The following is a 14,942-nucleotide window of genomic DNA, read 5'->3' as shown; positions in this document are numbered from 1 at the left end:
GGCTTGCATCCATTCAGCTTCAGGTGCAGCAACAGCACAGCTAGGCCAGGGTGTCAGGAATCAGCAGCCTACGCTGTAGCTCTATCGAGAAAGGAGCCACGTCACGTGCACCTCAGCTCCGGGAGCCATCTGGGAGGCACTGAGGTAGCCCATCTTGTGGTGTGCTGACACAAAAGGGGACATTCTAGGCAACACCTCAGGCATTTCCTGTGGAGCCTGACAGGAGTGCTGAGATGGGAGGCAGGAAACACAAAGAAAACCAAGGAATGAGGCTTGACCCCTCTGTACCAGGGTCAAGAAGCCAGGGCGCTCTGTTCCCTCACTCTCTGCGCTGCCCGGAGCTCTCACGGAGCGCAAGCCCCCTTCAGCACCCCTCCCGCCGCCAGAGAGCGCGCAAAGCTGAGGGGGACTTACAGACGATCCGCCCGCAAGTCCGGGGAAATGGCAGATTCTTTCATGGTTTTTTTTTCTGCTAAAGCTGGAGAAGAAATTAAGCGTTGCTAGTATTTCTCACAGAAACTGGCACTGGCGCCCTCCCGTGGTGCGTAAGTCAGCCGGCTCCACGTGGAGCCTGGGACACTGGCCTTCTGACGCAGCGCCCCCCCCCGCCCCCCGCTTGGGCATATCGCGACTCACTGCTTGATCCCTGCGTCCCCAGCTAAGTGGTCTCGCGCATCGTATTACTAAGTTTTTAACTAAATCGTCCCTCCCAACGTGGACAGGTTTTTTAAAAATCCGTGCATAGAAACTGCTGATAGAAAACACGAGCAAACGAGAACATGTCACACCTGGCACATCTTACTCCAAGTAATGACAATCTAGTCCTATCTGACAATGGTAATAATCGTTCTAATCAAAAGTATCTGAAATGCTCAAAGAGACAGCTGAAATATGGAATTATACTTGCTATTGTTAATGATGAATTCTGCCTTGAGATATTAGCTAATGGGAACATGAAGTCTTTGCTCTTAGCAAGACAATAAATGAGTTACTGTGGGAAAAATATTTAGAACAATGCCTGGCATATGATAAAAATCATATGACTGTTAGCAGTTATTTTAAAATGTTGCCTTTTCATCTTTATTGCCTTTATTTTTTAAATATTTAATATATTTGTGTAATTACTAAATGTGCATTATATGGATATATAGTAGTATCGTTATATAGCATTAAATGAACAAATATGTTGAGGGTACATACTCATACACATGGTCTGGAGATTGCTACTCTAGAAATAGTTTTCTATGGAAATAAGTGGTTCTCCTCTTAGCTGTCTTCCTTGAAGATACAAGTAACTCAGCTCATTTGACACTCATCTTCCCTTCCCTACACCAAATGGTTCTGGAATTTAGAAATCTAAGGAGGGGCCATATCAATAACATGAAAAGAGTACCACAAAGGTGGAAATCCCACTTTGAGTTAAACCCCATGATTGTTTTTACAGAAGGCTTCATAAGAGCACAGGATGTTCTTGCCTCCCTCCTTTCTCACTGCCAAAGGAAAAGAATTATTTATTTCCCACTGGGCAATCAGAGAGTTGCCATATTCTGATTCCCCACTCTAAGCTACTATATGGCTTGATTTCCATGGTTTCTGGCCAGTTTTCAAGGCATCACAATGAAGATGATAATTCAGAATCTAGAGGATCTGTTTTAGGCATTTCATCCACAGGGCTTGACTGAAATCTCCAGTTCTTTTTTTTTTTTTTTTTTAAAGATGTTATTTATTTGAGAGAGAGAGAGAGAGCACATGAGAGGGGGGAGGGTCAGAGGGAGAAGCAGACTCCCCTCTGAGCAGGGAGCCTGATGCGGGACTCGATCCCGGGACTCCAGGATCATGACCTGAGCTTAACCAACTGAGCCACCCAGGTGCCCCAAAATCTCCAGTTCTGATCCTCAGGGTAACACAGCAAAGGGAAAAAAGTAAGCCATGACCAAGTAGATGCAGGAAATTTGAGTAACTTCATGCAAGTCATCCCTAGGGCCCACCCTCAATTGCTGTGCACTTGGCATCATGCCTTTGTAGCATACTGTTTTTTACCATACCTCTTTTTGACTAAATTATTAAGATGTTTTGTTCCCCACTACGAAAGAAGGCTTAATTTCATAGACTTAAAAATGAGGACTGCTTCCTCCTCAGAATCTGACGATATGAAATGCAGATTTCTTTGTTTCATCCCTCCACTTTATGTGACAGTAAGATGTAGAACACATTTAGTAGTTTGGTTTTTGTTTTTAAATGGCAGTTTAGTCCCTTTGTTAAATTTTTATTTTTAAAAAGTTAATTAAAAATTTTTATTCATGTATAATTAACATACAGTGTTATATTCGTTGCAGGTGCACAATATAGTGATTCAACAATTCTATACATTACTCAGTGCTCATCATGACAAGTGTACTCTTGATCCCCTTTATCTCTTTTACCCAAGATCTCATTCCTTTTTATGGCTTGGCTATTGTAAATAACACTGCAGTAAACATAGGGATGCATATATCTTCTCAAATTCAGGATTTCATTTTCTTTGGGTAAATACCCAGGAGAATTATTGGATCATATGGTAATTCTATTTTTAATTTTTTGAGGAACCTCTCTACTGTTTTCCACAGTGACTGCACAAATTTTCATTCCCACTGACAGTGCATGAGGGTTCTTTTTTTCTCCACATCCTCGCCAACACTTGCTATTTCTTTATTTTAGTCATTCTGTCCCATCTTGAAAACATTATTAAAGAAATAGTAATTTCTGAGAGACAGGAATTATGATGTTTGTGACAGTTTTGGTTGTGTTGTGGTTTATTTTAGACTCAAAAATTACTTCAGAAATGTTCTCAAACTATTATTTTACACATCAAAAACTCCCCCTAAATTAGGTTACAGTAAGGGGTGCCTGGGTGGCTCAGTTGGTTGAGCACCTGACTCTTAATTTTGGCTCAGGTCATGGTCTCAGGGTCGTAACATCGGGCTCTGCACTGAGCGGAGATTCTCTCTCCCTCTGACCCTCCCCCCCCAAAAAGATAGGTTATGGTAAAAACATAAGTAATGTGAAATAATGCTGAAATGCAGCAGCAAACTCCACTATCAGAACAACAACAGATAACATTACTTGAACATTTACTACATGTGAGGTAGTATTCTAAGCACTTTTCATATTTTAACTCATTTAGTTCAAACAATCCTATGAGATAGGAGCTATTATCCCCAATGTACAGACGAGGAAACTGAGGCATTGAGAGGTCAACTCATTTGCACAAGATCACTAACATCTAGTAAGTGGCAGCACTCAGACACACATTATTATCCAATCAGAAGACTTTTTCTTCTTGCCATGGTTTCATGCAAACAAGTTTTTCTATAAGTTAGCAAGAAAAAATGGACTATAAGGACAATAAGATGATAAACAATTTCATTTCCATTCTGTTCTTCACCTGAGTAAGAGCTGTTACCCAGTTTCTGAGCTGACAGGAGAAAGTGCTAAATAATTCCTAAATCAGGGGCACCTGGGTGGCTCAGTTGGTTGAGTTCAGGTTCAGCTCAGGTCATGATCCCAGGGTCCTCGGATCAAGCCCCACATCTCGCTCCCTGTTCTCCCTCTCCCTCTGCCCCTCCTCCCCACCTCTCTCTCAAATAAACAAATAAAACCTTTAAAAAACAACTCCTAAATCAAAAGAGAAATCATAATAGAAATGAGAAAATATTTAGCATCAAATTATAATGAAATTATACACATCATTAGGAGTTATTCCTCCTTTATTTCAGCCTTTTCCAAGATTTCTCTGCCACATTTCCCAACAGCCAATGGATGAAGAGGCAGCATGTCACAAGAGACCACATTGCCTCAGTTGACTCCAAGCTCCATACTTTACAGCTCTGTGCCTCCATTTCTTCCTCATCAGTAAAATAAAGATAATGATAGCACATACTTATGTACATATTATCAGGTTAAATGAATCAGTATTGGGCAAACGACTGAGATCAGTATCATGTCTGGCACATGAATGCTGAGTACTGTATTAAAGAAAAAGGAAGAAGAAAAATTCTCAAGAGGTTATCACTCTTGCCCATGTTCTTCCCCATCTAAAGCTGTGGGGAAATCAAATTATAGTGAAACGAGAAAAAAATTCCATCTTAGCACCATTTATTTTCCTTTAGCCTTAAGGTGTGCTGCAGTGGGAAAAATCTGTTGTGGAACCAAGTTCGAGTTGCATTCCCAGCTACGACAGACATCTCAGTCAAATCTGGTCTTCAGAGAAACCAACACCCATGGAGGCGGGAACTGTAAAACCACTCTGACATTAGCCTGGTTCTAAAGTCACCCTTCTTCACTATTGGCAAGAGTTCGAGTCCCGGAACCAAGAGAGAAGAGTTTTTGAGAGAAACCACTGCACTCCTGCTTCAGAAAATCTAAGGAGATAAATAAAAAGGTTATGTTTTCTTGACTTACACAAAACAAAGACCTTTAACTCAAGGGAAAATTTAGAGTAATACATGAGAAAACTAAAAGGCTCCTCCCCTTGTTTTTTACAGCTGACATCATTGCAGGAAGCAGACTGCCAAATGAGGGCCAAATATTCCAGAAGGGCTGGAACCCTCAGCAACCTTCATTAATGCTCTCGGGGGTGAACGAGTCCTTCTTACAGAAAATAAATGAAACGAACGGCAAATCTTCTGTTCAAAGAGCTGACATAGCCCCTTCTCATTTCCCTTTTACCTCTCCCCCCGCCCCAATTTGATCCTACTTGCCTTGAATTCCCCATAGTACTGTCCTATCCTCCACGGAGAAAGATAATCAGCTTTCCTCTCCCCTGATGAGCCTGGCCACAATGTGGACACAGCCATCTCCTGTTATTGTAATTAGACACTGAACTAACAGATACTGAAACCCCATACTTTGACGTGTTTTGACTAAATTAAACAACATAAGGGTGCTCCTAAGGAAAGAGACTTGGAATGCATGTATCCACAGTCTAGTCTTAAGCCAGAAACAATGTTACAAATAGGCAGTCAGATGTGGGGGGTTATTGCCACAATGTCCTATCTCCCAACTACACAACTTAGAAGACAAGAGCTTCTTAATACTAAGGCTCTAAGATGCCCTTAGGAGTGAACTTCTCCTCCCTCCTCAGAGAAGTCAGCTAATATTTTCCTCTTTTGACCTCATTGCTAAAATGACCAGATCCTTGGGAAATGAAAAGCAAAAGCCTTTGGGAAAGTTATGTTTTCCCTCACAGGGGACCCTCAGTATGGTAGACTACTTCAAATCTCCCAAAGCAGAGAAAACTTAGTCGTGGTGATCAGTTCCTACAAATCTTGATCTGGTTAACTAAAATGCCTTCAGTGGGAGGCAGGTAGGAGGCTAGTGGGTAAGGTGCTGCCCTCAACAAGCTTACAGCATCTTTCCTAAGAGAAAATTCTGAGAGTGTCCTTTGGAAATGCTAGCATTTTAGATTCCCTCTTTTCTAAAAGCCACCCACCCGATGTCCCCAAATCATCGAGGCACAGGAATGTCAGGAGGCTTGCACACTGCCACAGAGTACCTGTTTCCTGCCAGCCTGCCTGAGGGATTACGGCTCCTCGCACGTAAACCACCCAGTGTGATGTAGGCACAGGAAAATTCCACCCCAAACTTGTCATAGAAAATACCCTTCTCTACTTTATAGCCTCTTCACCAGAGATCTCAAAATTTCTCTTCCTTATTCCTCAAAAAAGAAATATTTTCTTCATTTCACTATTTCACTCAATTCTAATTAAAAAAAAAACTGGATTTATTACTATTTTTGTAAGGGAGAACACAGTAATTCAACCACATCCCTTGCATTTCTTTAGGCTAAACTACTACAGTGCAGAACACTTTGAAATTTTTATTTGTATCTAAGTTTTAAAAGATGACCAGACTCTCTTTTAAAACTCTTTTAAGTTTTAAAAGAGATACAAACATTGCTTCTTTAGTTCCCGATGTGTTGCTTTTATATGTAGATGGAATCTGAAATTAACTTGTGATTTTTTTATAAGGTGCTGATGTCAAGAACTTAGCAAGTGCTATAAGAAACAACACTCCCTCAGTAAATGCCTCAGGGAAACCAGGAGAGGCAGAACATAGTTTATATTATTTTATCCACCAAGTTTTTTTTTAAGTTTGTTTTAAAATAAGAGGATTAAGTATTGACTCCTTTGACTAAAAAGATTACTTGTCCTAATAAGATAAAATAAATCTCTATGAGTTGGCATGAGGGATGGATTAAAGTTGCCTTAAAATCTTTATACCAATTAATAATTATCCATAGGAAGAAAAAAATTATTGCTACCCAGCTGCCCAACTGCCTCTCAATATAAGAAATGTCATCATATATAAGCTTCAGGACATTTTAGGTTTTCTTCAATCTCCAAGTAAGATGAAGGTGATTAAATTATACATGAAAGAAATTTTCTGGAAATATTTGACTTTAAGTTGTTGGCGATAAGAGGTCAAGAAAGGAGGAAGAAAAATTTTTTAAAACATTATTTGAGAGAGAGAGAGAGAGAGCTCATGAGCAAGGGGAGGAGCAGAGGGAGAGGGACAAGCCGACTCTGTGTTGAACATGGAGCCCGATGTGGGGCTCAAACTCATAATCCTGAGATCAAGATCTGAGCTGAGATCCAGAGTCAGATGCGTAACCAACTGAGCCACCCAGCTCACTTTTTTAAATGACAGCTCAAATGTCACTTTCCCCAGGAACCATTCCCTAATCTGACCCATTCCCTCTCCTCTGTTGTTCCCCAAACCACCGGTAACCCATCTGAGCTGGGCTTCCAAACAACCTGGATTTTTAAGATCTTTCTCTGAAAACTCACTCCACTGTATCGCTGCTGCTGATGGACTCTCGCCCTCCTCAACTCAGCTCTAGGAGGACTGGAACTGTACTGAGTTCATCTCACCCCCAAGGCAGTCTCAGCACTCAATACATATCTGGTAGGCAAAGGGACAGACACACAGAGGGGGAGGGGAGCAGAGCCACCTTACTTGTCCCCTGCAGATGATTTGTGCTGCGCCCTATACTGTTACTACCCTTTCTAAGCACTACTGTGTTTGAGTTAAGGGGTGTCTTCTAAATGGGAAAAGTCACTGGGTTCCTTTAAGCAGTATATCCAGCATGCCCTGCTAGCAAACTTCATTCAGAGTAGAAGCCAAAGTCATGATAGCCTTCCAGGTCCTGCGAGATGGCCTCACCTCACTCTCATTGCCTTTCTGACAACATCTCTTGCAATCCTGACTTCACTCTCTCTGCACCAACCACAGGGGCCTCCTCGCTGATTCTTGAGAACACCAGGCCTCTTCCTGCCTCAGGGTCCTTGCAGTTGTCTAGAAAGTCAGAAAGCTCTCCCTCCAAATAGCTGCACTTTCCAGTCTGTGCCCGAACATCACCTTCTTAGTGGCACCCTCTCTAACCACCCGTGCACCTCACACTTCCTATATGCCTGCATCTCTTCTTTGTTCTCCTCCAATAGCATTTAGTATCTGCCATGGGATACATTTTAATTGTTGGTCTCCCTCAAGGGATGTAAGTTCCCTGTAGGTAAGGACTTTTGTCAATTTTATTCCCTGCTGAATCCTCAGCATCTAGTTTCTGATACACAGCAAGTGCTCAGGGGTTTACGTGGCACAGCAAGTCATGGTTTTCAAGCTTTTAAAAAGTAGTGCAAACAACAACATAACAGACCGCCTAATTTAAAAATGGGGAAAGGACTCAAATATAGAATAAATAAATACTGAATAAAGAACACTTGATGTTCTCTTAAGAAGCTATATCTGGCCAATAAGCACATAAAAAGATGCTCAACATCACTAATCATTAGGGAAATATAAAACCACAATGAGCTACCACAATGAGCTACAACTTCACACCCATTAGGATGGCTACTTAAAAAAAAAAAAACAACACATCAGAAATCAACAAGTGTTGGCAAGAATGCGGCAAAACTGGAACCCTGTGCATTGCTGGTCGTAATGGAAAATGATGCAGCTGCTGTAGAAAACAGTATGGCAGCTCCTCAAAAAATTAAACAGAATTACCGTATCATCCAGCAATTCCACTTTGGCCATAAATCCTAAAGAACTGAAAGCAGGGACTGACAGCTATCTGTAGATCCATGTTTATACCAATATTATTCACAGATGGAAGCAAGTGTCCATTGATGGACAAACTGATAAACAAAATGGTGTGTACACATGGCAATGGAATATTATTCAGTCTTAACAAAGAATGAAATTTGACACATTCTACAACATGGATGAATCTTGAAGACATTATAAGTGAAATAAACCAGACACAAAATGACAAATATTGTATGATTCCACTTTATATGAGGTAACTAGAGTAGTCAAATTTATAGACAAACAAGTAGAATAGTAACTGGCAGGGGTTGGGGGTAGGGAGGAATGGGGGTCAGGGTTTAATGGGTACAGTTTCAATTTCAGAAAAAGTTCTGGAGATGGATGGCAGCAAATGGTAATAAGGTGTTTGATGCCACTAAACTGTGTACCTAAAAATGGGTTAAAATGGTAAATTTTATGTTATGTATAATTTCCCACAGTTAAAAAATGGCAGCACAGCTCCTGCCTTAAACTCTAATAAAAAGCCTAACATGTAAGGCAGATAGAAGTGAAGTGGCTGCACCTAAAGCAGGAAATGGAGGGCGGGAAGGGTCCACTCTGCTTGGCACCTCCTCGCTGCCTCCTGGAACAAGGACCCCACAGAGCTTCAGGACGATCACAGGCGAGGTTCATGGCTCCATCCTAAAGTTCTTAGGCACTGGTTTCACTGTTCTTTTTTTCAAAAAGATTTATTTATTTACAAGGGGGGTGGGGGAGGGACAGAGGGAGAGGGAGAATCTTTTTTTTAAGATTTTTAAAAATTTGAGAGAGAAAGAGGGGGATGAGGGGTAGAGGGAGAAGCAGGCTCCCCGCTGAGCAGGGAGCCCCACACGGGGCTCAAACCCAGGACCCTGGGATCATGACCTGAGCCGACGGCAGACGCTTTACCGACTGAGCCACCCAGGCGCCCTGGAGAGGGAGAATCTTATTAAGCCCGCTCTACGCTGAGTGGGGAGCCCGACTCGGGCCTTGATCGAACAACCCTGAAATCATGACCTGAGCTGAAACCAAGAGTCGGACACTTAACTGACTGAGCCACCCAGGTGCCCCTGGTTTCACTGTTCTTAAGGAAAGGAAGTTAAAAAGTTATTCCTGGCTCCATTTCTAGGAGGAACTTAGCAACAAGGAAAAATGACATCATCAACTGGCCTTGGGCCAAATGTCAATGCTGACTAATTTTTACAGAAATCACTTCATATCCCGGTGGCAGGGGAGAACTACCAGGGAAAAGAGCAACATAAAGTCACCGGCACCCATATCTAATTATCATCAATATCTCACATTTTCTGAGCCCTTTTCCATTAATAACTCAATCCTCAAAACAATTCTGTCAAATAGGCATGAAGGAAAATTGTGTGATCTCTCACTTTACAAATGGATAAACATACAAAATTCAGTGGACATTATCCACAGAGAATCCCTAAAGTGGAACTGACTTTAGGATAATAATTGCTCACATTTATCAAGGATTTATAAATTAAGACACTGGCTCAACATTTCCATGGACAATGGATTTCATACTTCCAACCAGTCTTTTCCTACCATACTTGGTAGTAGTAACTATTACTTCTTTTTCTAGGAAACTAAGGCTCAAAGAATAAATAACCATCCTAAAATTAAATGGTTTGATAAATGATGGATGGTGATGGACTGCTCTGAAACCTACTACTCCAGAGCCTGTGGAATAACCATTATTATTCTGTACTGCCCATCTGAGTCCTTGACTCCTGCTCTTTGGGAAAAGCCCAGTCAATGCTTCCTCCAGCCTTGAACACAAGTACAGCTGATAAGTCTCCATTCGTCACTGTGTTTCTAAGTTGAACTAGTACGAACAAAATATATCAGTACTCTTATTCCCTGCGCATAAATGCAATGAGATACTATCTCTTACACTAAGAAAAGATTCCTGGATCCTTTCCAATCCTATAAAAATGTATATACAAAAATATCCTCAAGATTATTAGAATAAAAAGTCACATTTGGATCATCTCATTCAATGTTTCTTTTCTGTAAGCTAAATAATCTGCTGGTGGACAGAGTACCAATTACTCCCTATACTTTTCTGAGTGCTTCTTCAGAACTTTCTGAGGATGTCTGCTTTCTTCTCCAGAAACTGAAGAGAGGAGAGACGCTTTGTGGCTTGTCAACAAGGCATTCAGTCTGCAGGGCTGCCCCACGGGATGCAAGGGCTTTGGGCCAACTGAAACAAGGATTAATTTGGAAGAGCATCAGGCAGAGGCTCCCACTAGACAACTCTAACAGACAGGCAAGCGGAAGAAGGGGGCAAAGCCATGGCAGGGCTGCAAGCCAATGGCTAGAGTTCCTTCCATCCCTCAGGAGAGGCTTCCAGAGACCGTCTCCTTCACAAAAATCTTAAAGTGGCTCCTTTACAACCACCAAACAATATATATATTGTATCTCAACAAAATCTATATACGATGTGGGTGCTTTATTTACTCTAAGTGTTAAGAATCTAATCAACACCAGCTCTTCACACATGTGTTTGACTTTACACACAGCTTTGACTGTGTGATACTGTGAGTAGAGATGGGCCGCTCCACTAACTCTGGGGACATTGCTTTTTACTCTTCCATTACAGACCAGGATTCAGCTCTAGCACCTCGGGGGGCCAGGGTGCCCATATGCCTCTCACCTGAGAACTGGGGGTGAAGGAGGGTCTTACCGAGTTCTCCTTCAGTTGCAGCCCCTCCCCATTGGGAAGGGAGGACCGTCTCTTAGCCGAGTTCCTGTTCGGGGTTGAGGTAATGGCCCCTGCTTTCTTCTTCACAGTGAGGACCTCACAGCTGGCTTGGTCTTCATTATGTGTGCTCTTCCCAGCATTGATAACCCTGCAGAAGAAGCCAGGAGAGTGGTCAGACAGAAATTTCTGTAAGGCTCAGAGCTCAGACTCAAGGGTCAGCCTAGGCAGTCTCCACAACTGGCACAAAACTAAAGCCCTACCTAGTGCACAGGACCCTGTGGTCTTGGTATTTTATGTTCCCGAGTAAACTAATTTTTCTAAAATGGAATTATATTAGCACACATTAAAACATTTCCTAAAGCACTATTTCAAGCCCGGCTCACCTTCCCAGGTGTCTGACAGCTGTGAGCAACCCCACCAATCCATTTTGGTCAAAACACAGGAGACAATCACTCTTCTGGCAATTACCATGAAGACAGATGGGCAGGCTGGGGGGGAATTCTGCTGCATTTCTCCAAGTGATAAAGGGCAAAACCCACCATCAATCTTATCAAAGAATAAGGTAGTACAGTAATTTACAGCACATTGTAAAATCCAAGAGAACAGAGAACCACATTTCACTACTGCCGTGCCCACTTTTACTTTACTCACAGAGGAGTGAGTGCATCAAAGGTATATTCTTTTTAAATTATCTTTAATCCTTCATTTTTTCTCCTATAGAATAATATTCATCACATTGCACCATTACATTAGGCTATAGGGCACTCTGATTTGGACATGTGACCATATGGTATTATAACATGTTGATAATGCTTTGACCTAATTACTGTTTTAAGCATAGGAATGCATTAGAGGAACATGCCACATCATTCATCTACCTTTTCTGTATCAGGTGACTGCAGGTGAACTCTTGGGTTTCAGCATCATTTTCTAATTAAGTAATTAATTAGCAGCTAAAATAGATTTCCCAAAAGAGAGAGCTCTCTTTAATTTGCCATTGGCTGTGTTTTCTTTTTTTGTTTGTTTTGTTTTACCCTTTTCTTAATTTTATTTTATTATGTTATGTTAATCACCATACATCATTAGTTTTTGATGCAGTGTTCCATGATTCACTGTTTGCATTTAACACCCAGTGCTCCATTCAATACGTGCCCTCTTTAATACCCATCACCAGGCTAACCCATCCTCCCACCCCCTCTAGAACCCTCAGTTTGTTTCTCAGAGTCCATAGTCTCTCATGGTTCATCTTCCCCTCCAATTTCCCCCCCTTTTCTTTTCAAAACTTCAACAGTGTTACAGTAGGTAATAGAAGGAATGTAGAGGGGTGGGGAACAGAACTCAGTGGCAAGGAAAGAAAAGATGCTTTTTTTTTAAGGTGAGACAGCTGGAAATCTGGAATCCATTCTGTAAGTGTGATGTGTACACCACTCTATCAAGCTGATTGTAATCCTCCTAAGTATAAGATAATCCTTTCCAAATAATTTTTTTTACTTTTGAATTCTGAAATAATTATAGACTCAGAGTAAACTGCAACACATTGCCGAGAGTTTCATGTACCTTCCCCCAACTGTATTATTTGACATCCCTATAGTAGAATATCACAAGCAACTGACACTCATGAAAAATTGTTAATCAGACTGCAGATCTTATCCAGATTTAACCATTTTTTTGTATCAAATGGCTCTCAGTATTGAAAACTGTGTAGATTTCCATAAGCCAATGAACACTCGCCACAACCAAACAGGAAACAGAGAGCAAATAGGGATCTGAGTGACCCACGATCTAAGGGAGTATGTTTTGAGCATCCTTCTGCCAAACCTTGGGAGTGTATGGACATATTTCAGATGTTTTAACATTTACTTCATTTTTTAAAAAAAGATTTATTCATTTGAGAGAGAGTGAACGAGAGAGAGAGAGAGAGAGTGCGAGCACACATGAGCCCGGGGGGAGCAGTAGAGGGAGAAGGAGAAGCAGACTCCCTGCTGAGCAGGGAGCCCTGGGAGGGGGGCAATCCCAGGACCTGGAGATCATGACCTGAACCTGAGCCGAAGGCAGACGCTTAACCGACTGAGCCACCCAGGTGCCCCTTAACATTTATTTTAAATTTATTTTTTAAATGTACATCATTTTGGAAAAAAATGCAATAATTTAGAAGTTCATTCCCATCTGTTACACATGAACACAGAAATGTCCATGGTCTATATATTCAGGCAGCTTTGGCATAATATGCCTTCTATCTTTTCTCTTTAATTGACTGGTATCACTTGATTGGAAGGAGAAATTTTTTAAAAATTTTTCATTTACAATTACTTATCTATATGTTATATGAAAAAGACCACACCTGTCATCTATTATCACCCTTATTTCAAATTTTTGGGTTAATCAAAACTGCTTCATAATCCTTAGTGGGTTTATTATAAATTTCAACCTAAGCATATGTTTATACACAAAAGCCTACTTTTACTCATTTTACGTATTACACTTTGGTGTAAGATTTTTAAAAAGTTGATTGTTGCTTACAGAGTTTGAAACTCATTGTCCTAGGGGCCTGAGCAGAGAGGTGGGGATCCTTGTGACCTCTATGAGGTCAAATCTGCCTCTGGTGTTTATGACACACTCTTGCTGATGGAGGGTTGGGGCTGGGAGAGATCAAGGCCTAGTTTTCTGCCCCACCTTCGCTCTCTCTCCTCCAAGGAGGAGATATTTTCATATGGTTTAAGTTAAAATGTAATTTCATATGGTTTAAGTTACCTTGTGGCTACCTGCATGAAGACTATTAATACTACCACACTTACCACCTGAGCTAAATAAATTAGTCCAGGTTTCACAGCCAAGAAATGGTGCAGCTAGGATGCAGAAAGACCCCCCCCACCCCCACCCAACCCAACCTCTTCCTATTACACGTGAGGACTTGCACTGTCTGTGGTGGGCCAAGCTGAACCGTGTGGGGAGGCACAGAATAAGCAGATTGGGGAGCTCAGTACCAGGCCTGAGAGAAATGGGAATAAGCTCCCTCTTCTGTAACGAGTGGAGAAAGGGCTCAGAGGGAGGATGAGGGATGGATGGTTCAGATCTGCCAGTCCTGAGTCCACGTTTCATCCAGCGGTTTGCGGCTCTCACATCGACCCTTGGAGAACCAAACCAGGCAGACGAAGGCGGTCTGAAATACCACCTGCCTCTTCTCAGTCACTGGTAGTGACTTCCCAAGCGACACGTGAGGGGTGGGCTGCTGGCCGGCTGGGGACAATACACCCCCCATGCCTCTCACAGGAACAGCTTCCCCACGGAAAGCGGAAGTGAGGTCTGGCTGGGAAAACCAGTTGGTGACCACCGTCACCTCCCTACTGTCCTCTGTACAACATCCTAGCTGCTATTTCTGGAACTTGGCATCACCCTGACCACTGGCACCTAAACTTGTGCTGTCGTCAAGTCTTTTTGTAACAAAAAAAGCATCACTGGTCTCCGATAGCTACACGGCAGGCTGACTCATCTGCTGTTGTCCACCGGTCAACAAAGCTACTATAATTACATAACTGCTGAATCGCGGTCACCTGAAAGGGCCTTACCTCCTCTCTCTCTCTCTCTCTCTCTCTCTCTCTCAGTGGATATTAAACTCCGAAGTTGACCAAACTTCAGCAAGAAACCTTAGAAACTTTCTTTTATGCACGAGCAGCCTGGGGCCCTGGAGGACTCTGACGTGCATGAGGTCACGCAGCTAAATATGGCAGAGCCGTGGACATACTTCTGAGCTCCCGGCGATTTCTGCTTCAGCTCTCAGTTGTTTTATTTTCCTATTGTGTATCTATTCTTATCGGCACTTGGTTCAGAGGGCTGTACTGCAATGACTCATCAAAGCCAGCGAACTGTGGAAGAACAATCACTGGTGGCCTTCCTTTGCCATTTCAGGTTGAATACAGCTTGTGAATGACACTAATGAAATATCAAAAAGTCAGAAATGTCGCCCTGATGGGGAGACAGTAGCCCCAACCCAGGAAGCCTGTTTGGTCAGATATCTGATTATTACTCTGATGTTAAAGTCACATTAATTTAAAACCACTGCCTTTAAACACACACACACACACACACACACACACACACACACACACACACACAC

The 14,942-nt window shown here is 42.1% G+C and overlaps 1 protein-coding gene across 1 annotated transcript in view; it reads right to left on the bottom strand.

Annotated features, from left to right (window-relative positions):
- Nucleotides 1-14,942, bottom strand: part of PPM1H (protein phosphatase, Mg2+/Mn2+ dependent 1H) — a 241,993-nt gene that overhangs the window by 140,703 nt on the left and 86,348 nt on the right. The window contains exon 2 of the mRNA XM_032420592.1: nucleotides 10,811-10,976. Coding sequence (XP_032276483.1) covers nucleotides 10,811-10,976 — 166 coding nt within the window. The remainder of the gene's footprint in view (nucleotides 1-10,810; nucleotides 10,977-14,942) is intronic.

The sequence above is a fragment of the Phoca vitulina genome, unplaced genomic scaffold (assembly GCF_004348235.1).
Source record: "Phoca vitulina isolate PV1807 unplaced genomic scaffold, GSC_HSeal_1.0 scaffold23, whole genome shotgun sequence".
Classification (NCBI taxonomy): Eukaryota; Metazoa; Chordata; class Mammalia; order Carnivora; family Phocidae; genus Phoca; species Phoca vitulina.
The sequence above is the reverse complement of the archived record's forward strand: the minus strand, read 5'-3'. Positions and strand labels throughout refer to the sequence as shown.